General features: G+C 46.9%; 2 protein-coding genes across 2 annotated transcripts; one reads left to right on the top strand and one right to left on the bottom strand.

Annotated features, from left to right (window-relative positions):
• Positions 1–125: 125 nt before the first annotated feature.
• LOC135817434 (AFG3-like protein 2) lies at positions 126–13,339 on the top strand. The gene is made up of 18 exons (XM_065330626.1): positions 126–320; positions 405–465; positions 2,495–2,524; positions 3,763–4,070; positions 4,236–4,298; positions 4,540–4,667; positions 5,342–5,438; positions 5,810–5,989; positions 6,564–6,701; positions 7,085–7,235; positions 7,722–7,851; positions 8,040–8,137; positions 9,075–9,185; positions 9,665–9,780; positions 10,504–10,584; positions 10,781–10,900; positions 11,090–11,284; positions 12,644–13,339. The coding sequence occupies exons 1-18, from the start codon at positions 258–260 to the stop codon at positions 12,896–12,898; spliced, it is 2,325 nt and encodes a 774-aa protein (XP_065186698.1). The 5' UTR covers positions 126–257; the 3' UTR covers positions 12,899–13,339.
• Positions 13,340–13,501: 162 nt separating this feature from the next.
• LOC135817443 (Krueppel-like factor 1) lies at positions 13,502–22,609 on the bottom strand. Its single transcript, XM_065330637.1, has 4 exons — positions 22,169–22,609; positions 19,223–19,800; positions 15,777–15,897; positions 13,502–14,529 (listed from the first exon to the last, which is right to left on the bottom strand). Exons 1-4 carry the CDS (start codon positions 22,547–22,549, stop codon positions 14,182–14,184), a joined length of 1,428 nt encoding a protein of 475 aa, XP_065186709.1. The 5' UTR covers positions 22,550–22,609; the 3' UTR covers positions 13,502–14,181.
• Positions 22,610–25,677: the final 3,068 nt, after the last annotated feature.

Consider the following 25,677-nt stretch of genomic DNA (forward strand, 5'->3'; position numbering starts at 1 on the left):
ACTCGAGCGTTTTGGACGCCATATCCTGTTACCATGGTACGCGTGACTCTTGCATGGGCCGCTTGGCTCACACTACGTGACGTCATCGGTGACACAACTCTTCGTTTCAAGAATCTGTGAGGTTGCAGAATGCAGACAGCATCGAACTGGTCACAAAAAGTGTTGTGCAAGATTTGAAACAGTCTGGCAGAGAATACTTGCTGATATTCGTGATGAGGACGAACGAGTAGTATTTTGCCCCTGGACCTTGCCTGATAATGTTAGCAGCATCTGCTCTACGAGCTGCTGCGTCTGCACGCTCCAGTGCCCTAAGAACTCATGTAATGGCGAACTTTGTTGTACATTTTCGAATGGTGGAATAATTGCCAATTCATCAGGACCAACTTTTGAATATTTCTGTACAGCGTTACTCAGGGACGAGGTTATTCCAGACAAATCGTCCTCGCCAATTCAAGGCTCCTAAAGGCAAGCTTTCACTTTGTTCCTGGTTATAAGGATGCTCCTGATATTTAAAAATAAATAAGGAAAATGAAGTCGCTCAACATGTATTCACGAACATGTGATGACTGCCTGTTGTGCTGAGAGTCTAGATCATGCCGGTGAGGTCCGAGGAAATATTCACACACATTCATATGCAAGACCATGACGGCTGGGCCTTGTTTTAGATTTGAGTTGTAAGGCGGTAGATCACAATTAGTTGGCCATCCTCCGTCTACACGTTACATCAAGAGTCCATAATCCCCCAGAGTGCTCAACTGGGATGGGGTTGTGGGACGGCGTTATCCGTGATGTCCGTCATTTTTTGGGTCGGACTTGCGTCATTCCATCAACGCTGTGCACCACGGTCCACACTTCCGCTACTCATGATGTCATACTATGACGTGCAACACGGATTTCGCCATCCCAGATCTGATAAGTGAAGTTGCGCACTCTGGGGGACTATGAATTATTGGTTACATTGCATGCAACCGTACTTCGGTGCTCAGCAGGCCTGTTAAAAATTTCCCTTGTGAATAACAGAGGTCTAGCCAGGATTTTATGCCAGCCGGCCAACGTTCTAGTTAAAATGCATCGTTCTGGGGGCTGCGCCCCCAGACCCCGCCGTCAGTCACGTATCCACACACACACACACACACACACCACTACAAATCTTTCATTGCAGCTTGCATCTCCTTTCGCTTCGTCCAATTATGGGCATTCATCAGGCAGTTGTGACAATGTGATTATATTTATAGGTAAATTAACAAAATATGAAAAAGGAAGCAAACAGCTACATGAGCATGGATCATGCAGTGTACATTGGTCATCTGACAAGACCCAGCCTAGCCACAGTCCTGTACACCACCAGAAGCAGCGAACCATGACCCAACCTGTTACATTTTACTGACGTACTCAAGTGCATACTCAAGTGCATTTGAGCTTCAGTGAAGAGCTAGCACTGAGCCTGAGTAGCCAGTGCTACGTACTGTACTGTACATACCTACGCCTACAGATATGGGTTATGGGTTGTACTCCACCATCTCCACTCAAGTGCTAGTGCAGTGCACCACAGTCTACATGGGGGTGACTGCAGCCAGAAAATTAACATAAATTACCCTTGGATCTGTCTCAGCCGGCAGGTCGCCCTCCCAGCTGAGCTTTGGCTAGATCACTGAACTCAATAAAATAGCGCCGGGCTCCGCATGGCCCTAGTACTACAGACGCTGTGCCCTGCGCTCACAGCTTTATTCATGGAGGTGAATTTTGCTGGTCAGGACTTACCAATACCACATACAATCGTGCTTTATGTTGAATATTGAAAGTGCTAGTTAACGGCTGGTTTTGCTATGTGCAGAAATCAGGTGATTTGTTCGTGTAAACATGGGTAGGCTGAGACCTAAATATAGTGCTTTCAAGCTTCCACTGTTTGAAACTATCATGTGGTCTATTGTGTTCCAAGGCCGGGTGGCACTGCTATATCAGCCCTTCAATGTGAGACTAGTAGTAGTACCCCTGTACAGTCACTGCTGCTCAATGCAATCGGATCGTGCGAATCTGCGCCATGCCTGCTCACTGTACAGCCCCAGACGTGTGAACACTGGACTGTGCACTGGTGCAGGGTGAATGCTTGACTCACTCGATCGGATTTTATTGAGCAGCACTTGAAGCATGCCGGGTAGGCTACGCCAGGCAATTCGCTCTGGAACCCGGTGTTGAAGATGGTACTTTCAAGTACAGTACACAAAGAGTGAGAAAGGTTTGTCCACTTGTGATGAGGCCATGTGGCCTAGCATTCTTTCCGTTGTGGACACCACAGCTGCAACCATGACAAGACGTTTGAGAGCTGTACAATCGTGTACATGTACATGTACAACCAGATTTCACTCTAGGCTAATACTAGTAATAGCGACAAGACGTTTGAGAGCTGTACAATCGTGTACATGTACATGTACAACCAGATTTCACTCTAGGCTAATAGCATAATTTTGCTTACCTTGTGTGTTGTTTCGTGCAGAGTTTGAGCATATCCGACGGACAGAGAATGGTGAGGCAGTTCATGCTGAAAAAGGCTATTTTTGTCATAAATCTGGTTTTGACAATTTTTCATTTTTAATATCAGGCTATATGATTGTACTGTATTGTCTTACATAATTGTCTTGGACATGAAAGTGTAATCAGACTAAGGAATGGAACAAGCTTCAGGCTCTTTATAAAAATGAACATTTCAAAGTTTTCACTTGCACTGTCATTGCCTTCTCTACAGGTGGATACAGACAGAAGAAGAAACTATCCAATACAATAGCATTCAGACAATGTATAGGTGATATGTGCACCAGTAGATCGATTGGCAAGAACAAACACAGAAAAATTTAGTAAAGTGATGATTCTCACGCACATATATGTAGAAATATAGCAGCTCCTACAGTCATGTAGTAGTGATGAACACGTGAAGAGGTGCGATCAGCGTGATATGTATTGTCTCTATTCAGATGGTTGTGTTTTCAATTCTGCCACATGTACGTGGTACGAGATTACTGCATGTTTTAGAAGCTGCCTATACTAGTATTCATGCAAGAAAACCTATCCTATGCAAGTAGAAACAGAACACATTCACACTCAGGCTGTTAAGTAGGACATCCACACGTCGTTAGTTCGGTTCATTTGTCGTCTAGTGTTATCCCTTGCATATCACACTGATCACTCCTTTTCCCACATCCATCACTAGTGCATAACCGTGGGAGTTGCTATGTTTCTATGTGCGTGAGAATCATCACGTTAGTCCTTTTTCTGTGTTAGCTGTCACCAACCTCCCTGCTGCTGTTTACACCACTTGCACGTTGTTTAAAGGCTAGTGTACTTGATTAGTTTCTTCTTCTTCTACCTGTCTCCTTATTGGTAATCAATTCAAGTGGGTCCCTGGCTGTTTGTCGTCAAGAGATTTTGACTGTAGCTCTTGCTTGTTTTGTTTCTTGTTATGTTAGTTGGTTACTGTAGAACGGGTAATTTTAGCGACTATTAATTTTAGCGTTTTCCCATTGTCAACCGGTTAGCGACGTTTTATTTTAGCGATTTGCAGCGATTTTACTCACGGATCACCAGTGCACTACTAATGTCTCAACGGATTAGCGACTTGAAACTTTAGCGAAAATGAGTCGATCGCTAAATTCGCTAGGGGTTTTACGTCGCTAAAATTACCCGTTTTACAGTACCATAGAGTTTAGTTTTTGCGTCGCAATGAATAGCTGTAATGTATACACTTTCGTGCCATGTCTGAATGCCCAGGCAAGAACGAGAAAAGCGAGAGCAAGGACTCGGGCGCCAAGGAAGAGCAGAAGGCCGGAGGCAGTCGCAAGAAGAGAGATGATGGCTTTCCTGGTGGCGGAGAGTTCTACAAACGTTTCAAGAAGCAATCACCGAACAAGGGCCAGTTTGAGTTCTCCTTTGACCTAAACCTAGACCCGCGGAAAAACCCTTGGATATATGGCTTAGCTGCACTCATTGCATTGGCGGGATACAGTATTTATGACTCGTATTCTTACAAGGAGATCACCTATCAAGATTTCTACAATTCCTATTTGAGCAAAAATCTGGTGAGTTTGGTGTGCACACTGTGTGTGCGTGTGTGTGGGGAGGGGGGGGGGGGGAGGAGCTAGGGACCAGAGAAGTCTGTTTCTTTGTAGACTTGTTCACTTTTCCTTGCTCTTTTGTTTTTCCTCGCTTATAGCTTCCCTGTTTTGTGTGGACATGTTCTGCAGGTGTCGCATGTGACTATTGTTGAAGGCAAATATGTACGCGTGGGCCTTATGTCTGGTTCATCGGTAAGTCTTGGGGTCATCGAGCATGTTCTACTGGCATTGTGGACAAGCAGACACTAGCGTTCTTTGTTTTTGACTTTGTTCTTTTATGTCTGTACCACGAAATGTGCCGATTCTAAAGTTTGAGCTGGCTGCTGTTCTGTCGCCCTCTTGCTTTTGTGGTGCGGATATGCTCTCTTCTCTCTCCTGCTCCTGGAACGCTAACATGATTTACTCTCTTTTTTCCTATCCTTCATGTACAAAGGAACGTGTATTCTTCAACATCGGCAGTGTGGAGGACTTTGAGAGAAAGCTCCGCGAAGCGCAGAAGCATCTCGGCATTGAGCTGCAAAATGAAGTTCCCATCGCCTACTCGGAAACAAACCCAGTTGTGTAAGGTTATGAGTGATCTGTGTCAGTGCGATGGTATTGTAATGCCTCTACAGATCTGTCGGGTTCCGAAGAACTGAGGAGTCAGCCTCGTAGCCAACTTCGTTCTTGTGTTCATGTTCTATGGTCTGTCTATGCACAGTTGAGTCACCGTGTATACATTGATATGCTGTGCTTGATGAAATTCTAGCCTGGCCGTTCTTCGGCTAACCGTTTTTCAGGACTCGACAGTACTGTAGATAGATGCAGGCCTTATGCTATGCTCATGTAATACTATACTTATTTTAGCATACTGTGCTGTCAAATGTGTGTTTCCTCTTCGGTTCCCTCCATGTATGCGCACTATCGAGTAAGGTCAAGATTGATTGGATTCCGAAAGCGCTGCTTTTTCTGTGCTGCAAGTTTGCTTCTGTGTGGGGAAGATACCAGTGTTATGTTCCCATCCGGAACTGCATGCCGATTGGTCACTCAAAGAGGGAACTTGCATGACATGCAACAGTTGTTCTATGACATTAGATCTATAGTAGTGTGCCTTATACTTCTATAACAGTACCCGCACTATATAACAGTGAACCGAAGTTGTATGTAGCTACATGCTTAGTGAATGCGTAGCGTTCCTGCCCGGGTAAAATTGTTTCCTTCTTTCCCTTGTTTTCTCTTTATTTAAACCTATGCAGGAAATTTTTCAAGACCAATCCTGTTATTCAGCAGGTGATCTTCTTTATCATTGCTGGTGTGGCATTCCGCTACTACATGCAGCGACGAGGTGGATCGGTACGGCTACTGACAAATGACTGATGGCAGATGATATGCGTGTGCGTGTGTGTGTGTGTGTGTGTGTGTGTGTGTGTGTGTGTGTGTGTGTGTGTGTGTGTGTGTGTGTATGCGTGGTGTGTGTGCGTGGTGTGTGTGAGTGCATGTGTGTTCTCTTGCAGTCCATTCCTCTTGCTTTGTGAAATCATGGAGGCATTGACTGTACGATCTGCCTTCCTTTTGCTTCCTGATGTGCCGAATTTTACATGTTTCACCTGCTGATTCTGCTGGTATTCCTTTGTTCCTGTGTGTGTTTGTGTGTGCGCGTGCGTGTATGTGTGTGTGTGTGTGTATGTGTGCGTGTGCACGTGTCTGTTTGTTTGTGTGTACAGACCATGGGTGGCCGTGGACTGCTAGGCGTCGGAAAGACCGACTTCCAGAGCAGTGCCAAGTCAGACGTGAAGTTCACCGACGTGGCTGGCGCAGAGGAGGCCAAGGTGGAAGTGATGGAGTTTGTCCAGTTCCTGAAGACTCCTGAGCATTACCACCGCCTTGGTGCCAAGATTCCTCGTGTAAGTACCACTCTACTAGGGGCATTCCGTTTTTTTTCCCACCTTTCATCTACTGAGTGCATTTGATTGACCACCGCCTGTGCGTATTAAGGGGGGGGCAATTGAAACTATGCAGAGTAGACAAACCGATGGAATGTGACATGATTGTAGTATTCTCCGACTGAATTATCCGTACTTATCAAAACAACATTTTGATAAGACTTAGTATTGCTCTCCTGAAAATGAGCATGACAGACTCGTGATAATTATGAACCTGCAATATCCACCCATTCATAATACTGTTGGTATTATGAATCTATAATACTGCTAGTATTTTGAATCCACCATGTACTGTACATACATTTCGAACGAAGTATTTGACAGTTGACGCCAACAGTAAGTGTTGTTGTATGTGGCGAAATCCCTTAGGGCAGATTCATTTACATGACTGTACCTGTAATTGATGTTAGATTAGCAGCAGTAATTCCCAGACAATGGCTGAGCTGTGTGTGTGCGTGTGCGTGTGTGTGTGTGTGCGTGCGTGTGTGTGTGTGTGCGTGCCTGTTTTTGTGCCTGTTTGTCCTGTCCATTGCAGGGTGCCATTCTGACTGGTCCACCGGGTACTGGTAAAACCTTGCTGGCCAAGGCTACCGCCGGCGAAGCCGGTGTGCCCTTCTTCAGCGTGTCCGGCTCGGACTTCGTAGAAGTCTTTGTAGGCGTTGGCTCCTCTCGTGTACGTCAGTGCTGCGTTGTACAGTAGTTTTCATTTTGATTTTGTCTGCCTTCTAGTCTGTGGTGCATTCTAACACATGGTTATGTACTTACTGGGTATGGTTTGTGCATGAGCGTACCGGTACTGGACTTTACTCTATCATTGGCTTGGTCATTTAGAGTATCACTGTCACTAGTACAATGTAGCATGACATCTTACACACCCACCACCGACACTGGTTTTGTATAGCGGTGTGCTTTTTCCTTCTCCTTCTGGCGATCATTATCTAGTATCACTATGCTGTGTGGGGGAAAGATTTCTCGAGTGGAAAACATCAGTTCTAATGCGCAAGAAAGACATTTTACATAAGCTGTGATGTTGTTCTTTTCGCTTTCCTCCTTTAGGTGCGCGACCTGTTTGCAAAGGCGCGCAAGGAAGCACCCTGCATTGTCTTCATTGATGAAATTGATGCGGTTGGTCGGAAAAGAGTGAGCGGCTTTGGTGGCAATGAGGAGCAGAGCAATACGTTAAACCAGCTTCTTGTCGAGATGGATGGTGAGTGCCATTACTACTGTATGGGTGCGAGGTGGAGTTGGGAGGGGTTGCAAAAATACATGCTGTGTATGTCTCTATGGGTGGCTATGCGAGTATATCTCGTGGTGTGTGAATGTAGTGTGTACACAGGGGCGTAGCAGCCGGTCCAGCTTAGGCCTGATCACTTTTTTGAATACAATGCCAAAAGTGCCCAGAATGCAGGATTTTGTACCCTATTTTCTAAAAAATTCCCGGCGGATACCCCCCCCCCCCTTTCCGGCCGAACCACCTCCAACGGCGGTGCTACGCGCCTGATACATGTATTGTATGTGATTCAGTTATTCAGTGTACTCAGTGGGTCCACACACTGATCTCTATTGTGAGTTGCCAGTATGACTGCAAGAGATTTCCTGCATTTCAGTGGCATTGATGGTTGATCTATCCTGTAACACTATCCCTGGCCGTAAATTCCTCCTTTCTATATTACCCCCTGCCCTGTTCATCCAGGTTTCACCTCCACATCCAACATAGTGGTGCTGGCAGGTACGAATCGTGTTGACGTCCTCGACGCGGCTCTACTGCGACCTGGGCGATTCGATCGCCAAATTGAGATTGCTCCTCCAGACATCAAAGGCCGGTAAGAGCGATGAAAGGAGAGAAAGGAAAGTGAGGTGGTTTGCCTGCCCTTGTTTGGTTTTTATTTTTTTATTTGTTTACTGTCTATGCTTGTGTACGTGTATTTTGAAAAACTGTATGCGTAAACGATCTTTGCAATGTGCTAGTGTTTACGGTGTGGCTGTTTTGCTTTCCACTGGTTAACTGCAGGCGTTCAATCTTTGAAGTCCATCTGAAGCCTATCAAGACGGATGTGGACAGGACCAAGCTGTCACGCCAGCTGGCGGCACATACACCCGGCTTCGCCGGTACGTATCGGTTCATGTTTGCTTTACCTAGTATGAAGCCTCCATCCCGCGTCGGCGATGGTGTATCGTGTCGGTAAATGGTGAACAAGCCTTTGCTTGCCACTCTCCTCCTCTAGGATAGTAAACCCTCTCGATTACCGTTTTGGCAATACTGGCCGAGGCGCTTAGTAGTTAGCAAGCCCTAAATTTTTCACCCAATCGGAAGAAAACGCACAGAAAGGTCCTGAAATGACGTGGGGTTTATTTCAGACAGGCGGCAATAAAAGACCAGCCTCTGTTTCAGAAAATACAGTATGGGTACTCAATCTTCGCACAGCTGGCTGTTCCGACCTTGTTAGGTCTCATCAGCGGAGCTCAGAGTGACGCAATTCTGGACACCGTGTGGAACGAACACACCTACCCTGTATTGGAATGTGTCCTGATTACAGACCTCATATACGCATATACTTTGATTGAGAACTCTCAGAGTAGTTGTACCCGAACAAAAATGTCCTGAATATGGGAGTGTCTGCTAACGTTGAGGAAGGCCTACTGTAGCTTTACTGTGAGCAAGAGCAGTACGAAGTATAAATTAAGTTATGTGTTTATTATCCCGACACCGTGTTGTTATGATCAACTTTGTCAGCGTAGAAGGAAGACATAATATGCTATGGTGCCAGAAATGGTGCCAGAAACTGTATCGGATTATGTACAGTACTGCAGAAACTGTATCGGATTATGTACAGTACTGCTCAATGCAATTTAAATGGCACATCGGGCGTTGTGCAGCCCAGACCTGCAAACACTGGGGTGTGAACTCGTGCAGGGTGCACACTTGATTCACGTGATTGGATTTCACTGAGCAGCACTGTACAGCACTGTACATGCAATTCTAATAATCGTACATTATGCTGGTACACGAAGCAGTTTTCCTCTTTTGTATGCTTGTGTTCTGCAGGTGCTGATATCGCCAATGTGTGCAACGAAGCAGCGCTGATTGCAGCCAGGCACAACGAGGACTCCGTGCTGGAGAAGCACTTCTTCCAGGCCATCGAGAGAGTAGTAGCCGGTAGGGATGTGTTGCTCATGATTTCATGTGCATATACATATTGATCTTCCATAAATGAGCCGTGATCAGCAAAAACAGACATAGGTCAAATTTTTCAAAATGGTTTTTTGCTGGAAATTGTTTGTTTGTATACAAGCAAACAATTTCCAGCAAAAAAAATCATTTTGAAAAATTTGACCTATAGGTCTGTTTTTGCTGATCACGGCTCAAATTATAATGATATTGGCAACAGGTTTTATCTTTGAGTAGGGGAATGGCTACCTGTATCTCATTTTACACAGTTGTCTAAGATCCTCAGGCGGCGGCTCTATGTCCAGTGTACAGATCTAGTAATACAGTACTCGTACCGGCAGAGAAAGACTTGGTTGTGGCATTGCTGTATGAGTATTGTATCTCATTTTACATATAAGTTAGGTGCCTCTCCAGCCTCTCGCTAACTATGCAGCTCTTTATCTTCCCAATCTGCCTTCTTCTGACAGGTCTGGAGAAGAAGTCGAGTGTATTGTCTCCTGAGGAGAAGAAGAAGGTTGCATACCACGAGGCTGGCCATGCTATCGTTGGCTGGTTTTCAGAGCACTGTAGCCCACTCCTCAAGGTCAGTCACGACCGTTCAATTATGATTGTGTGGCAGTGCTATCTGATCATTTGTAGGATTATGCTCCTGGGCTGTTCTAGTACTCTGTTCCAGTGTGCAGCCCAGTGTGTGCAGTACTGGGGCTACTCAGCACCCGGCACTAGCTTATTTGTGTGGCCACTGTTCATCACGCACAGCTATACATGTGCAGCATGCTTCTACAGAGCAGCTTCTCATTGAGCAGTATTTGAGCTGTACATGTGCATGCTTCTACAGAACAGCTTCTCATTGGGCTGTACTCCGCGCCACTTCAGTTCAGATGAAGTGTTCTACAGACAGAAGTACAAGTTCTTTGGGGATTGCTCTGAGCTTGCCATGACGTGGCTGGACTGATCACTGCGCATGGTGTGTTTCAGTATTGTTTTGAATCTCCTGATCAGGGCGATATTCCTCGCTTACTAGTACTAGTACTACATCTACGTGTGGTGTGTGCGGTCAATGAGACAAGACCATGGGTACAGTTGCAGCGAGAGAAATATGATGGAATGAATAAAGCAGAGCCGTGCTCACTGCAGGCCAGTGTACATGTAACTGTTACATACACAGTGCTCAGTCCGGCCACTGTTATTTCTATTCATGAAGCTGGGTTTCAGCTGGCATAACTGTACAAGCATTGCATGTACGTGTACAAGATCTTGCCTGTTATAGTGAAGTCCTTGTTTGTCCGTGTCCGTGTCCATGCAGGTGTCAATTATTCCACGCGGCAAGGCACTGGGCTATGCGATGTCCCTGCCAAAGGACCAGTATCTTGTCACAAAAGAACAGGTGAGTTTTTGAACAGGACCCATGGTCTGTGTCAAAACTCTCCTCTTTTTGCACTTCATACTGGCATGAATGTACTCTGGTTTAGTTGAACTTGCACTGATATTAATTTTGATCTTGTCACACCTAATGTTGTTTCAACTGATGTGTGTACTGAGCTGCCCACTCTTTCTTTGATTTCTTTCTAATTTCTTCGCAGATGTTTCAAATGATGTGCATGACGCTGGGTGGCCGCGCAGCTGAGGAAGTCTTCTTCGACGAGATCACCACCGGCGCAATGGACGATCTGCAGAAGGTCACGCGCAACGCCTACAGTCAGGTACTGACCCAGCAAGCATGTTTAGACATGCTTTTGCATGTGCATGACCCATGCCCCGTTGTGCCACTTGTGATGCTGCTGCTGCTGTTCCATATCCAATCCATATGCTTTACCTTCCTTCTCACACGCAATGTGCCGGGTGTTTCTCGATTGTCCCCTGTTTTCTGTTCTACTGTGTCTGTTGAGCAGATCGTGGAGCATGGCATGAACTCCAAGGTTGGCCAGGTTGCATTCAAGCTACCGCAGTCTAACGAGCTAATTGCCGACCGTCCGTACAGCGACGATACCGCTAAGATTATCGATCAGGAGGCGCGTAAGCTGATCGATCAGGCCTACGAGAAGACACTGGAGTTGATCCGCGAAAAGAAGGATGAGGTCACCAAGGTCAGGTTTTGTTCCTGCTGAGGGGATATCGTAATTTTTACCATTTAGTCTTCTATTCATCAGTTGATTTCTCATCACTTCAACACTTACGATGTGTTCGAGATTTCTCTAGCTTCTCAGAAATTTCTCCTGGAAGTCAAAGAAACTGAAATAATTTAGGAACAGATCTTGAAGAATTCAGAGATCATTTGCACATTTGCCAAAGGGGCCACAATCTTTAGAGACACGAATGTAGTATGACAAGTACAGGTGGAATCCTGATAATTCAAACCCCGAATTGCCAGGGAAAAACTTCTAATTATCCGGACATTCTGATCATCCAAACATGTGCCCACAACACAATATGTATGTCAAATGACATTGACACGTAGAGTTGCTCTACGCACCTTAGACACAGATTTTGTGCACACTGAACTGCCTGCGCATGCAAACCAAACTGATTTGCAGAAAGTAAAGTAAACTTCTAATAATCTTATTATGCTTTGCTAACTTCGAATTATCAGCACGAATCCCACACACGTTCTATGTAAGTGGATTCTGTCAATTTCTGTGGGACTTCTAATTAACCTGACATACCCAGTTCGAGGTTCGAATTATCAGAAATTGTTGTGTGGAAATCGTATTGATAGAAATCGGTCATATTCGAATTATCAGGATTCCACCTGTAGTATACACTAGTATTGCACTGTGCGTAGCAAAACAAAAAAAAACAAACAAAAACGCTCATGATCAACAAGTTGCTTTTAGCAGCAGTTCGCATGCGCTAACCCCAAAATACGGGACTCAAAGTTTCAACCACTGTTGAAGCTCTGAGAGCTTGGAGAGCCTGGGAGAATCTCCTAAAATCCAGAAAGGATATACCGAGAACAGTTGTCCAACTTTTCAGAGAGGATTGTAGAACGCCCCCTACAATGTCAGGATGTGGTTTATGGACTCTTTCGAAAGCGAAGGTCTTCGACACAATGAAAACATTGTATTTGCCTCCTCCCGGGATCCTGAACCCAGAGAGAAGTGAATCGGTAAGATGGGGCCATTCTCACAAAACCTCTTTGCCACCCTCTCTTTTCTTTCTCCCCTTGTCAAACGTTGTTGTGTATTCCCTATGGCCAGCTGGATAGCGCTTTATTTTCCCCTGTAGCTGTCTGAACTTGCTCTCTTGCTTTTTCATGGGACACTGAAGCAGATACTCTCATAGGTTAGTGGATGAGAGTTCGAACAAACCCTTATCATTCACGTCACGCAGCTGCATCGCCCGTGCCGTTGCTGTGACTGTACAAAATGTAAACCCCCTGCCTTTGTAGATATTGTGCTTTCTCCTATTCTCGTCCTCACTGCTGTATCCTTTCTGTCTGCACACAGGTCGCAGAGCATTTGCTGTCCAGGGAGGTACTCACTCGAGACGAGATGAGTGAGCTGATCGGCAAGCGACCCTTCACGGAAAAGACAACGTATGAGGCGTTCGTGGAAGGCACGGGCGAGGATGACGAGAAGAATGCGTCTCTGGAAGATGTCATGAAGTCCAAGGACGAGAAACCCGCCGAATCAGCCGACTCGGACAAGAAAGAGGCCAAGGAGGAAACTCCACCATCACCACCAACTGAGAAAGGTGCTTGAACACACTTCCTGCCCCGCTTCATTCATACCTGGAGTATTACCCATAGCCATGTATACTAGCTACCAGTACATACTTGCTTATGACGTTGCCTTCAACTTGTACATTCTTTAGACTTCGTTTTTATGGAGCCCACAGCGACTGGCTCTCCACACACATACCTCTACTTTTACTGCAAAGTGTACATAGACAAAATCTGCCCGTCCCTTGTACATGTATTGTTATGAATTCTGTTTTTATTCGCCACTATAATATCCGTGCACAATTGACGTGTTTGTGTTACAGTCTGCATGTTTGGGTGGTTGCTGTCCGTACTAGGAACTGATGTGCACATCTGCCATCAGAGCAACTCACCCCCTTCTTCCATGTGTTGTTACATCGTCTGAATGTTTGTTAGTGACAATTTCGAATGTTGAGAGACGTTAAGTCCCTTGTACATCAAACCGTTGCGGACGTGTGCTTGTAAACTAGCTTGGCATGGCAGAATGTTCTGCACTGCATGTATATGCACCCCTCTATTTCGTAGTGCTCTGGAGCTGGGTTGCCTGGTCGGATACTTTCAAAAACATAGTTAAACGTGACGTGTTCCGGGATCAAGGGCGGCCAGCGGTGCTGAAGCAAATGATATGCATGGCTTAGAATGTTTGTACACCAAACAACTACTTTCGTATTACAATGATTGTACCTTCTTACCTGCACCACAGTGGGACTCGCTTAGCATAGACAAGACAATATGCCTAGTATGGACTTTGTCTGGAGCATGTGTGTATTGATCCATACTGAGTAAATGTTGGGTGGAAGTCTGGGATGCGTTTCATTTCTCATTCCCATCGCTGCTTGTACGGGAATGAAGAAGGAATAAAATCACATGACATGATCATAAGCTTGCCTTCCATGCACACAATGTTAGCAATCAGGCTGAGAATATCATGTGCAAAAGATGACCTACACAGATGACGTGAACCGTACCAGACGGTGTCCTGGAATTATCACTATGTACAGCAGCAGCATACTCCAACACTGCATGCATGGCTAATGAATACATGCGGGTGAGTCCACCTACTAGTTTGTGAGTACATGTATGCAGGGTGCGGTCAGCAAGTGTGGTGATTCGGACGAGCGTCGAATGGTACATTGCACAAATTTACATTTAGAGTTGGATGAAACTTCAAGCATCTTTTCAATCAATGCAAAAATAAATGGCCAATAAATAAAAAATGGAATATTCCATACTGTCTGCAGTGCCACGCTGTAGTGCGTAAGGCAAAACTAGAGCAGTGCGGCGCTATCTGCTGCTTGTCCGACTTGTTGCCTTGGCCTGCTTTGCCTTGTCCCGTGCTACAGCGGCGATTCGATAATGCTGCTCGCGCTCTACCGGTGTGTGGCTGCGCTGCAAGTGCGACTTGAGATGGTCCGATCTCGAGCACTTCTTCGGACACTGCTCCCCGCCCTTGGTGACGTAGCACAGGAACGACTTCTCTCCCGTGTGCGTGCGGTTGTGTCTGCTGCGCTCGTCCGAACGGGCAAACCGCTTGTTGCAGCCGGGATGATGGCATTGGTACGGTCTCTCGCCAGTGTGAGTTCGAATGTGAGATGTCATATGGCTGTTCTTATCAAACGATATGTTGCAGCCCTGAAATTCAAGAGGAAAGTCCAATCAGATCTGCCACTGAAGCGAACATTCCACAACCAAAATGTAGTATGGTACCATACAGCTTGCTTGTCCCACCCAAACCTTCATTAATCTAGTTCAGTATTGCCATTAGTCGATGCCAAGGAGTCGTAGCGTCTTTAAGGAGACAACACAAGACGATGGTACCCAGAACAATGTGCGTCCCGACCCTGAATTTTGAACTTCGACATGATTTCGTGGTCCATGCAACACACATTCGCGATCCGCACAGCCTAGCTTGACCTGCACGGTTGCTAGCCAACTCTGTAGAACTAGCCAGACTCTTGGTCTGCAGGCCAGTGAATGCAGTGAATGCAGCACTTGCCAATTGCACTGGCAAGAGCTAAAGGGCACCGCCGTAGCACTAGTGGATCCTTGACTCTAACCCCGGCCCAGTAATAGCAAGAGTACATAACCCCCCAGAGTGTGCAACACCTGATCCAGCTCTGCATAGGGTTTTGGTCGAGCATAATCGGATCTTCTGATGTCATGCGTACGCTCCACACCAGTGCAAGGCCGGTCTCGAGGCAGGGCACCGTTATTTTTGATCCGAGAGTATCCGCGACTCCCCGGGTTCCCTTCAGATCTGTACGGTATTATGACGCAAAGATCCGATTACGCTCGGCCAAAACCCTATGCAGAGCTGGATCAGGCGTTGCACACTCTGGGGGCTATGTACTCTTGGTAATAGCCAGCTCCGGAGCCTAGTTGTAGTATTAGCCTCTCACAGAAAGGATGAGGCTGACATGCTCGACGGCCTGACAAAGCGGATGAGACTAGATTCTGTAATCCTGGTTCTATTAGATTTACAGTTACAATTACGAAGCATGTTTCCATTCCAGGGTTCTAGCCAGGTCAAAATAATAGGGGGGCAGGGAAAACAGTTACCCCGTAAGTTGCCGTAACCCATTTTTCCATTTTCAAAATAGCTGTCTTGCAATGTGAAATGCAACGTGCGGGGCGAACACCTGACTTCACCCCAGACAAAATGTGCCTTTGTGAACCCTCTAGTGCTGACTATCAACTGCATTTTCATTGAAGGGCATGAAAAACACAAAAATCGGAAAATGAGTAGGGGGGCGGCACTTTTTCGAAGGGGGGGGGGTGCTGCACCCCCCCCCCCCTTTGGCTAGAACCATGCATTCATTAATCATTATACGACATGAAGTTACATAGCGGCCGCGAGCTTAACACATATTGCAACTCACCTTATACGGACAGGAGAACCTCTTCCGAGGTGCGGCCACGGCAGTATGATGTCGATGATCTTGCTGTTCTTCTCCTGCATATTGCGTCTGTCCCAAGTGTTCTCCCGGGTTGGATGGAGAGCTAATGGACACACACACACCGCCAAATTGAACCTAGTCATCAAAATCAGAACTGGTACGCATGCAAGCCATAATAATTATAGCCGACACATGATTCGGTATTCGCTAGAGTTAGACTCGGATGGAGAGCCAAGGGTTAAGTATAGGAAGAACAAAGGGCCAACCAGGCACGTGCGCTGGTGCCCTTCAAGGGAGGGTTCCGGGGGCCTCCCCGAGAAAATTTTCAAAAAATGAAGCAAAATCATACATTTTGAGCGAAAGGGGGGGGGGGGTTCCGGGCACCCAGGAACCCATGCGGGGCACGCGCCTGCCAATGAACTACTAGTACATGAGCTGACTCAGTGTCAAGTAACTGGTGGTGTCAGTGGACATTATAGCGTAATTCGTAGTTCAGTGGTCCTTTGTTCTTCCTGTTTAATAGGTAGAGTATAATAATTATAATGCTACGATGTTTCACTGGCAGTGGCAGAACCAGGAGTAGTAACACAAATCCCTGCCTATGTAGGACGAGAGTACACGGTAACTGACACAATGTCATGCCACTCGAGTCACACCAAAACGGACGGATGTGTATCATGTGTTTGAAAGTCGAAACCCTACTGCACAAGGTAGATTGGCGATGCAGCTAGTAGGGAAGGGCGTTTCATCTGCACGCACTGTGAATATACTTGAAGTAGTATGGACTCTTGGACAAACCGGATCTGTCCTCATTCTAGAGGATGCATTTCTGCTTCAAGGTCTGTAGATCTACCAGGTAAAGGTAAACTTTGATGCTCAGTTGCTAATGTGCACTGTCTTGTTCAACATTGCCATTGCATTGGCCTCTCTTTTCCTCTGCTTGACTGCAGGTACAACATGTATTCTGGAGCGCTCAAACGACAACCGTCGTGGCTCGCCGAAGTATTCCCATGACTCATCGGACTCGCACGAGTCGTGAGAAGCAGTACTGAAGTACGTTGTTGGAATTTCCCACATAGCACATTCTTCTGCACTGCACTGCTAGCGTGCTGCAGTTGCGCTTAGGCCTTCCAAACTACCGCCCGCCACACAAGCAAACTCTCCCATCATTCATAGTGCACAAGCGGACTACACTCTCTCGACTCTGCAGACCTGGACAGCACTGAATATCCAAAATGGCCGCTCTACTATGCACCTACGCTTTGGCTTGTTTAGGTTTACTTTGCGGCAGCTACGATTTCACATTGCCAAAATAATTATTATGATTCCTCCTTTCCTTACGAACTGTGTTGCAACTTCGGCGTAGAAGAAGGTCACGGGCTGCTCCCAACGTTGGGTTTGGTCTTGGAGCGCGCGCTTCCATGACTGACACTTGTATAATTATTATTCTGTCATCATGACTGGCAAACGACTGCAGTCTGTTACTGCTGAACCGTCCATTCTGTAAAGCTGCAAAAGCCGTGACCACTTCCTGTTCACAGTGTTTCGGGGAATTCATCCCTATTATAAATCAGTTGAGCTTGAATAGGCTAGAAAAAAAGTTGTGCTCCAAGGCAAGAGCACTGCATTTTTGTACTTGTGCCAACTAGTAATTAGTTGCGGTGTGATCCGAGCCAAAAACATTTACTACAACGAATACTTGCAGTGACGCTCCGCTTCCGGCGCGACAGACACCTCGCGCGTGAACACCAGCAAGAGTTTATCAGTTATTCTACTCTTGACACCAGGCATCAGCGTGACTGATGATCAGGGTCACGCTCACACATGGAGTTGTGAACAAAGGCTTTTACGGTTTACATGGTCACACTTCAGGTGCTGTGGGCCGTCGCAACACTGTCACTTCCGATCATCCGCGCGGAGGTGGGCCGGGATGTTGCGACTTCTATTCGACGTACATATAGAAGAAGGTGGCTACTCCTAACATAATGCAGTGCTCTCGCTCGGAGTCATTTCATTACCCTACTCAAGCTGAACCCACGAACGTCTAAGGGGCGAACTCCCTTATGGTGGTTTCTTGCAGGTTTTCCGAGTGAACGGTCGGATATTCTTCTCGTGTGCTCCAGATGATAGTCGTGAGTCAGTCAAGTGTCAGCAAGAGTACCGTATTTGCCGCAGTATAACGCGCACCTGAGTATAATGCGCACCCCCTTTCTTGACCAACGTGTTTGGCAAGCCAAAGGTACCGGTACATGTACATGTATGTGCGTTTTGATATTCGGAGCATAGTGCGCACCTGCGATTTGGGACCGGAACTAGTGCATCTAAAGACGTATTAAAGTGCGCACTATACTCCAGCAAATACGGTACATACATGTAAGTTGAACATAACCCCCCCCCCGTGGGGTTACGGGTATGTACTCTTGGTGTCAGTCACTCAGTCAGTCGGTATGACGTGCAGCTCCAACGACGTAGCCAAGTCGTTAGGAGCCTAGCACTGACCTCCCGGTTCCTTGTCGGCCCGTGGCTTTCTACTGTCCCCGCCTCTTGTCACTTGTCTTGTATGATCGTCGCCGTTCCAAATTCGAACGTTCGTCGTGCAGATCAACACCACTGCACTACAGCCAGCGTTTGTCCCCGGACCCACCGGTAATGCGAGAGCGCGAAGGTCTCCCTTGACCTTGATCAGTTCTTGTAGATGACGGCCAGGGAATCAAAGTTTCTATTGACGAACATCTGCCCGTAGACAGTGATGTGATGCGGAAATAATTTCAGCTAAGCAATCATTGACATTTAGCACAATGGTAGCTAGGCCGTTGCGGATAATGCCGGCAGAAAAATTGGCAGAATTCGGTACTTTTTCTGGTAAGTTTCATGCATGTTTGGTATGTGGATAAAGAAATGGAGCAGAATTCGAGGAATTGCCCGCCATAAGGTTTGTATGGTTCTGCCAATTTCACTGCTTTTCGAGCAGAATCTGTCACCTTTTCGAGCAATACCCGCCAATGCCTAAATTGTAATGGTAGCTCTGTGCACCGGAGTAGTATTGTACTACTCGGGTTCTGTGCTTGGTTGGTGCATTCAGCAACCACCAAGCATCCACGGTGGTACCAACCCCGACCCTCCTTTATTTACTTGCAGAATGAAAAGTACAAAGCCTGAAGTTCAGAACCATACAGAACCATAATGCCCAGACAGAAGAACGAGTGCTTTATACATAATTGATTATACTTTATAGTCAGGGTACTCAGACAGAAGAACGAGCAGTTGCGGTTTCGTAACTCTGAGTTTCACGAACTAAATCAATCATCAGACGAAAATTGGTATAATGCCAATGAATCGTATCAAGAGTCCATAATCCCCCGCGATTATGGACTCTTGATCGTATGATGACGCCCCAATATCGTGACCATGGACCATGGTTACCTTACCTGGATGATGTAGCAGTACTAGCACTGTCGTATGACACGCTACCGGGTGTGGCCATTGGCATTGGCACTGCTCTCCTGGTCGACGCAGGACTGCCTCTGTCTGCATCACCGGCATGATCACGATGGAGGCCCGGACTGTGCAGCTGCAGACTGCGAGGATGCACACTGCCACTACTTGTAGGGTCCAGCTGAGACCGAGCAGTAGAAATCATTGACTGCGGGCCATCAGTGGCATCACCATGATTACGCAGAGGTCGAGGACAGTGATCGACCTGGTCGTTGGGGACCAGTAGACTCGGATACGACGGGTACGTGTGGATTTCACAAATTGGAGAACCTGACGTTGGGGACGCTTCTGCTGCTTCTGCTACAATCGCCAGGCTGCGCGCGGCCACACCTGGCGACGGAGCAGCGTAGTGACGACTGTGCGGCGGTGACTGAACACCGCTGGCAGTGATGTAGGACGTGGATGGGACACTGCTTACCCAGTACAGCGCTTCGTCCGTACACGCACCGGCGGCGGCTGCCACATCCATCAATACGAAGCCGGGCGTGGTGGCCGCTGGGCTGGGTCGAAACTAGATTAGGATTGTGCACAATGAAACCACATTTCAGGACAGCACATGGCACTGTTAATAGTCACGTTGATAGCCTGGTACCTCATCCTGAGGCATTGGACCGGGGTGAGCTGTGTTTTCCATCCATACGTATCCTTTCACAGGTTTTCAGAGACAGGTGCAATAAGTCACATCAAAAATTCTCTTCACCGCTTGGAATAGGTTCCATTTTTGTATGCAGAGAGTCGTTGGCATCTACACTGACAGTATGGTCATGCTTTTCCCATGTTGTCTATTGTTGTCTGCCTCAAACTAATGAGTGGTCATTCATGTTTACTTGTGGACAGGGTCTTATATTCCCCTACGAAGTCATGGTCTTTTTTCTTCATGTGAGGTATTCCCACTGCGAATTAGGTCTCATCTTAAGAAGCATGGTGGTAAATACACACATGGCAATATGGTGGTAAATACACGGCTGCCCACACACGCTCTCTAGGCTGAAGAGTTTTGGCACAGAGCTCTCCTTCTCACCGCCATCACCGTCAGTTCGCGCCTGGCGCCTAGTCGATGCATGGTTGGCGGTATCCGACGTAGCAAGCTGGTACATCAGGTAGTGCATGGCACATAGAAGATGACACAGCAACGACATAGCTCGATTGTGACGTACGTTTCGTCCCCGCTGGACTCATCTGGCAATCTTCTTCTTGGCCTGGATGTCTTCATACGGAGCTCGACTCGGGAGAATGAAGTTGAAGACACCACTGCAGCTGTACTTATGGTTGATTAATATGCTGGTAAAGTTTTACTCTTTTTTTTAAGACACACCTGGCAATATGGCGGTAAATACACGCCTGCCCACACCTATCAACACTGTTGATTCAACAGCCACATACAATGCAGCTGAAAAGCCATAGCGAGTAGATCTACAGAATTGTGTGTTGAGCTCCAACGTAGGGGGCACCACACAATTCCTCAATAAATTATTATCGACCACATGCTGACCAACAAAAGGTGTAGTTGATGTGTGGTCCAGGCCCTTTTTTATAAGCTACATGTACGCTCTATACTGAAGCTACGCCCTATAGGCTATACTCCTATAGTGAAACTGCAAGAAAGTATCTAAACGAAATCGTGGACTGTAGCGCATGTGAATGCCGGCGCTAGAACCTCTCTAATAACTGTATTTTCAACTTGACATACTGGATGTAGGCAGTGTACGTGTAAACCGTTATAAAGATGACTGTGATTTGGAAAGCTGAGTACACGCAGTTACTACATCGTACAATATTCAGGTGAGAACGAACCCAGGGCAAGGACAAACAAAATGCTCCTTCGACATTACCCTGGACACCTAGCCAGAAGCACTTGAAAAGTCCTAGACCCGTTTTGCAGTAACTGTTGGAGCTAGGGCATGTCAAGTACGTAGGGCATTGTGGAAACAATGTAGGCGCTTAGACCATGTCAGCACTTGTTAATATAATGTACATTGTATTGAACACTTCGAAGAACATTGTACATGGAGTTATTTTCACGCATGGGGGATCGTTCCTGGCGCGCCATTTATGGTGAATCCCTGGCTTGGCCCGGGTCGCCGCCCGGTTCTATTTTCAGCGAGGATCTTCGCAGATCAGACCCCAGCTCGCCTTGTCCTCAAGCCAGATCTACCACGCCTTGCTGCCAGTTTGCAATGCTGCATCTGCAGGATCACCGACATGATGTGCTTGCGTGCACGCTGCAGCAGTACACTGTATCCCAAGACGGCAAGAGCGACAATGGCTACTTCAACCAGTACAAATAGCACTTTACGAACACGCCGGTGAAGTCCAGTCACTTCACGTGGCAAATATAAAACGTTTGCGCGTTTTACGGCTTCGGAAGTGCTATCACCCATCAACCAGGAAACTGCGCTAGCTGCACATTCTATCGGTTAGGCGTTCACCATACACCGTGTAAATAGAGTGATTACAACGATATCTGCACTTTGACAGCATACAGGTTAGCGGTGACGCCCCATGCTTTTAAAGTCAAACTACTCAAAGCCTCAGTGGTCGCTTTAAATTTTGCTGACATCAGCCAAATGAGCACTGACAATAACGATAGCGTTAGACTTAGACTAGAGCTGAACATGCAGTGCATATCCAAACAAGAGTAAGTGCTACAATGTACATGTAGCTAGCAGCACAAAGCATTGGGGGAAACGGAGCAATTCCGTCAATGTTTCTCTGCCCCCACGCATCTCAATATGCGGGCTATCAAGAACAATGTACACACGATGGCAAGTCAACGTTTACAGCAGAGTAGACAATCATGCACACATGCGTGTAATATGTTCTACTTGAAGTAACTACTACTTTACAATGTGTGTACATTAGCTGTAACGAATCATCACCTCGATTTCTCTTGCCAAACGTCGAGCACCACCAGCACCACCAACATTCTGACCAACGCCAACATCATCATTAGTATGACTAGTCTGCAGTCCCGTGCGCGTTGCAATGCCATACACACTGCCAACAGCAGCCAGCTGCAGTGGTGCAGGCTGCAGTGTCGCCTGATGGTAATGAGGGACGGACACGGTTCCAAATCCCTGGGGAGCCACGGAGAGAGCAAGCGAGGAGGGAATTTCCCTTCGAGTCTGCACCATCGTCCTAGGAGTAGGAGGTACCTTACAAGCACTGAATGGATGATCCATCACACTACCCAATGACATGTATATCCCTCCGGCACTAGAAGAAGGAAGGAACAAAGTTGAAGATAGCCACGGTGGCATAAAGCGGTCTTTCCTCTCTCTTTCTATCTGTAGTGAACCGTCGCCTGAAAATAATTGTGATTGCTCCCTGGGCATGCCTGTTTGAAAACATCTTTATATCAAATGCCCATGAGTATGATGATTTAGTGGCTACGGGCGCATCGCCATCAGTGCATGTTTTAATCTTCGGTCACGTCCTTGTAGATACACATGCGCATGGCGTGTCACGAAATCGCGATTGATGCTTGCAGAATAATTCAGTAAGAAACACACAATTGTCCACCGCTAGTGGCACCGGTCTTGGATGGCTGGCATGGAACTAAACAGTGAGGCTTGGTTGCAGACTGTGCATGCAGCACTCCCCACTTGAGATGATTCTATTGGATAGGGACATGTGTGCACAGCACCCTTTTGTCGCTCACACACACACACACACACACACACACACACACACACACACACGCGCGCACATGTTGGGCAGCAAGCAGCGGTTGAAGCAATGCGTGTGGATGGTTAGGAGTCCATAACTGCATAAGACGCCCTTCCTGATCAATTCCCAGGCGTGCATGCCTTCACAAAGCAGGGTGTGTAAGGTGCGCCCGCCGGCAAGGACATGCAAGTCCCCGCACGAAACGCAGCCTGTGCCGCACCGACCTCAGACCTTTCTCTTGTCAGATGGGCACTTGCAAGATGGCGAAGCCAAAATGATTCTTGGTGCGAGCGTTTTGGAAAAACTTCTCCGTCGGTCGCGAGGAATGGTGACGACTTGTGGTACGTCGTGCTGCGCCATCCAGCGTTCTTCCGTGCCTCTGGCCGGCGAGGAGATTTCTCACAAACATTTCCGCATCAGCCTGCTAGCGAACAAAAGAATGGCATTCTGGGGCTAAAGGTACAGGTGAAGTTGAGTGAACGAGCTTCCTGCCGCCCCTCTGACGACTACAATGAGGACGCTCCAGTTCGGTAAGCCGATACTCTGACTGCCACATTCTCCTGATTGTGAGCCCTGGGGATTCCTTCCAGTGGTAACTCCCTATTTTTACCTGAAATCGTCGAGTGACATGTAATAGCGAGGCTTAGAAGCTAATGAAAGCGGCAAACCTCGCCTCCTACACAGCTGGGAGATATGTACATGTATGGCCACTGGCCACTGCAGCGCTGCAAGTATCCACCGTTGTAGGCTACAGAGTACGACAAATCGACCAAGACCAATAAAGCAATAATGGCTGAGCTTATTCATGTGCTGGGTACGAGGTCAGTGTGAACTGTGATAATGCTCACACCAAGCAACTCTTGAACGCCTTAGGCCTACCGACCTTTCCACTTCTCACCTAGTAGTGGCCTACTGTCTGCACTGAAGTATGTAGTACAGTGTGTTATAGTAGTACCTTCGCTTTGGCAATCAAGAGCAACAACCACGGACCACGCATGATGATATCATTGCATTATTCTTACGACGTAATAATTCCCACACTTCATCTATTTTATCACTCACTCACACACACACACACACACACACACACACACACACACACACACACACACACACACGTACACACATACACACACATACGCACACACACATGCCCAGTTTATTCATAGACATCATGTCATCATCTCACTGCCTACCCTAACGGAATTATTTCCACCGATCACAACAGGCCTTAGAACTAGAAGCCACTCTAATGCTTCCATTGCCATATCTAAGCACCGGACAACTGATGGAGTAAATTCTTTTTCTAATCATGCCGCAATTTTCTTTAATACACTACCTGCCGAGTGGCGCAGACACCACCGTACCTCTACATTTGCAAACCAACTCAGGGATCTTTTTAAAGACCCAGTGGCGTTTAAGAAGTATTTTGACCTTCTTTTTGGAATCTGTTGAGTTTCTCGATGATCTTGATAGTTCTTGTACTAAGATTGAAGTTGACTTGGTGTTTGATTACTGTACTGCTTGATGTCTGAATTCCAATTTTTTTTCTTCTTTTTTTCTTTTTTTTCTTTTCTTTTCCTTTCCTTTCCACTTAGGGGCCGTCCGTAAATATCGATGTTTTTTTAGAGACGATATTGGTGCTTCTCTCCCTTGACCCCCCTCCCTCCCCCCAGAAGACGCACATGTACATCTAGATCATGGAATCAATATTAATTTTTTGGATGCTCATGAAGTGCCCAGGATGTTGTCATGTTGAGGGTCCGGTGTAGGCGTGAAAATCCCGCCGCACTCACGCAATAGCTGCATCGCCTGGGGGGAGCGAACCGGGTTGGCGCTGCAGTGCAGTGCTCACAGCCACCGTGTACTGGTGTAGCCAAAGCGGCTACGCTCGGGCTTGAATTTTTTCAAATCCTTGTTCAGACAGTGAAAACTGGAAGCTCTTGTGGAGTTCGTCCGTGTTTGTTCGCACTGCCTCTACGTCTTGAAAAAGGTCTCCTGCAGGCATCGTTCGGCCGATTTCCACAATCAATAGCTCATTCTTTTGCGCTTGAAATTCGCCATGGGCGTACAGCTTCCAATTTTTGATTTTGTTCTTGTGTCGCGAGTTTTAGCTCCGCGAACGGAAGCTGGTTTCACATTTCTTGTATAGCCATTTAGACGTCCGCGTGCCGGGATCGGCGAAACTTCAGATATTTACATCGATATTTTTCTGATGCTCGAAAAGACGCACATGGCTCAAACCCCCTCCCCCCCAGACGCACCAATATCGTCTCTAAAAAAACATCGATATTTACGGACGGCCCCTTATCCCGTTATCGGCCCTCTTAAGAGTTGTGTGCACCACTGTTGAGGCATCCGATGGTAAATAAAATAAATACTACTACTACTACTACATACGCACACACCACGCACACCACACACACACACACATACACCACATACGCACACGCACATACGCGCACACACACACAAAACGCGCGCGCATACACACAGCAATCTAGAATACAACAACAACATGTCTTTGAACAGACAACAGACTGTATGACTGTGACGCCGAAACAGATTGTTCAATGTCCTCTACTTTATAATACTAGTGTCCTTGTTTCCTCTACTCTCGCCGCCTAAACATGATGTCACGAATCAACAAACATGGAAGCACCGGAATATTGGCCCCAGGGTTTGCTGTCTGCGATGCAATCTGATGCCAACAAAACCT

Source organism: Sycon ciliatum, chromosome 1 (assembly GCF_964019385.1).
Source record: "Sycon ciliatum chromosome 1, ocSycCili1.1, whole genome shotgun sequence".
Lineage (NCBI taxonomy): Eukaryota > Metazoa > Porifera > Calcarea > Leucosolenida > Sycettidae > Sycon > Sycon ciliatum.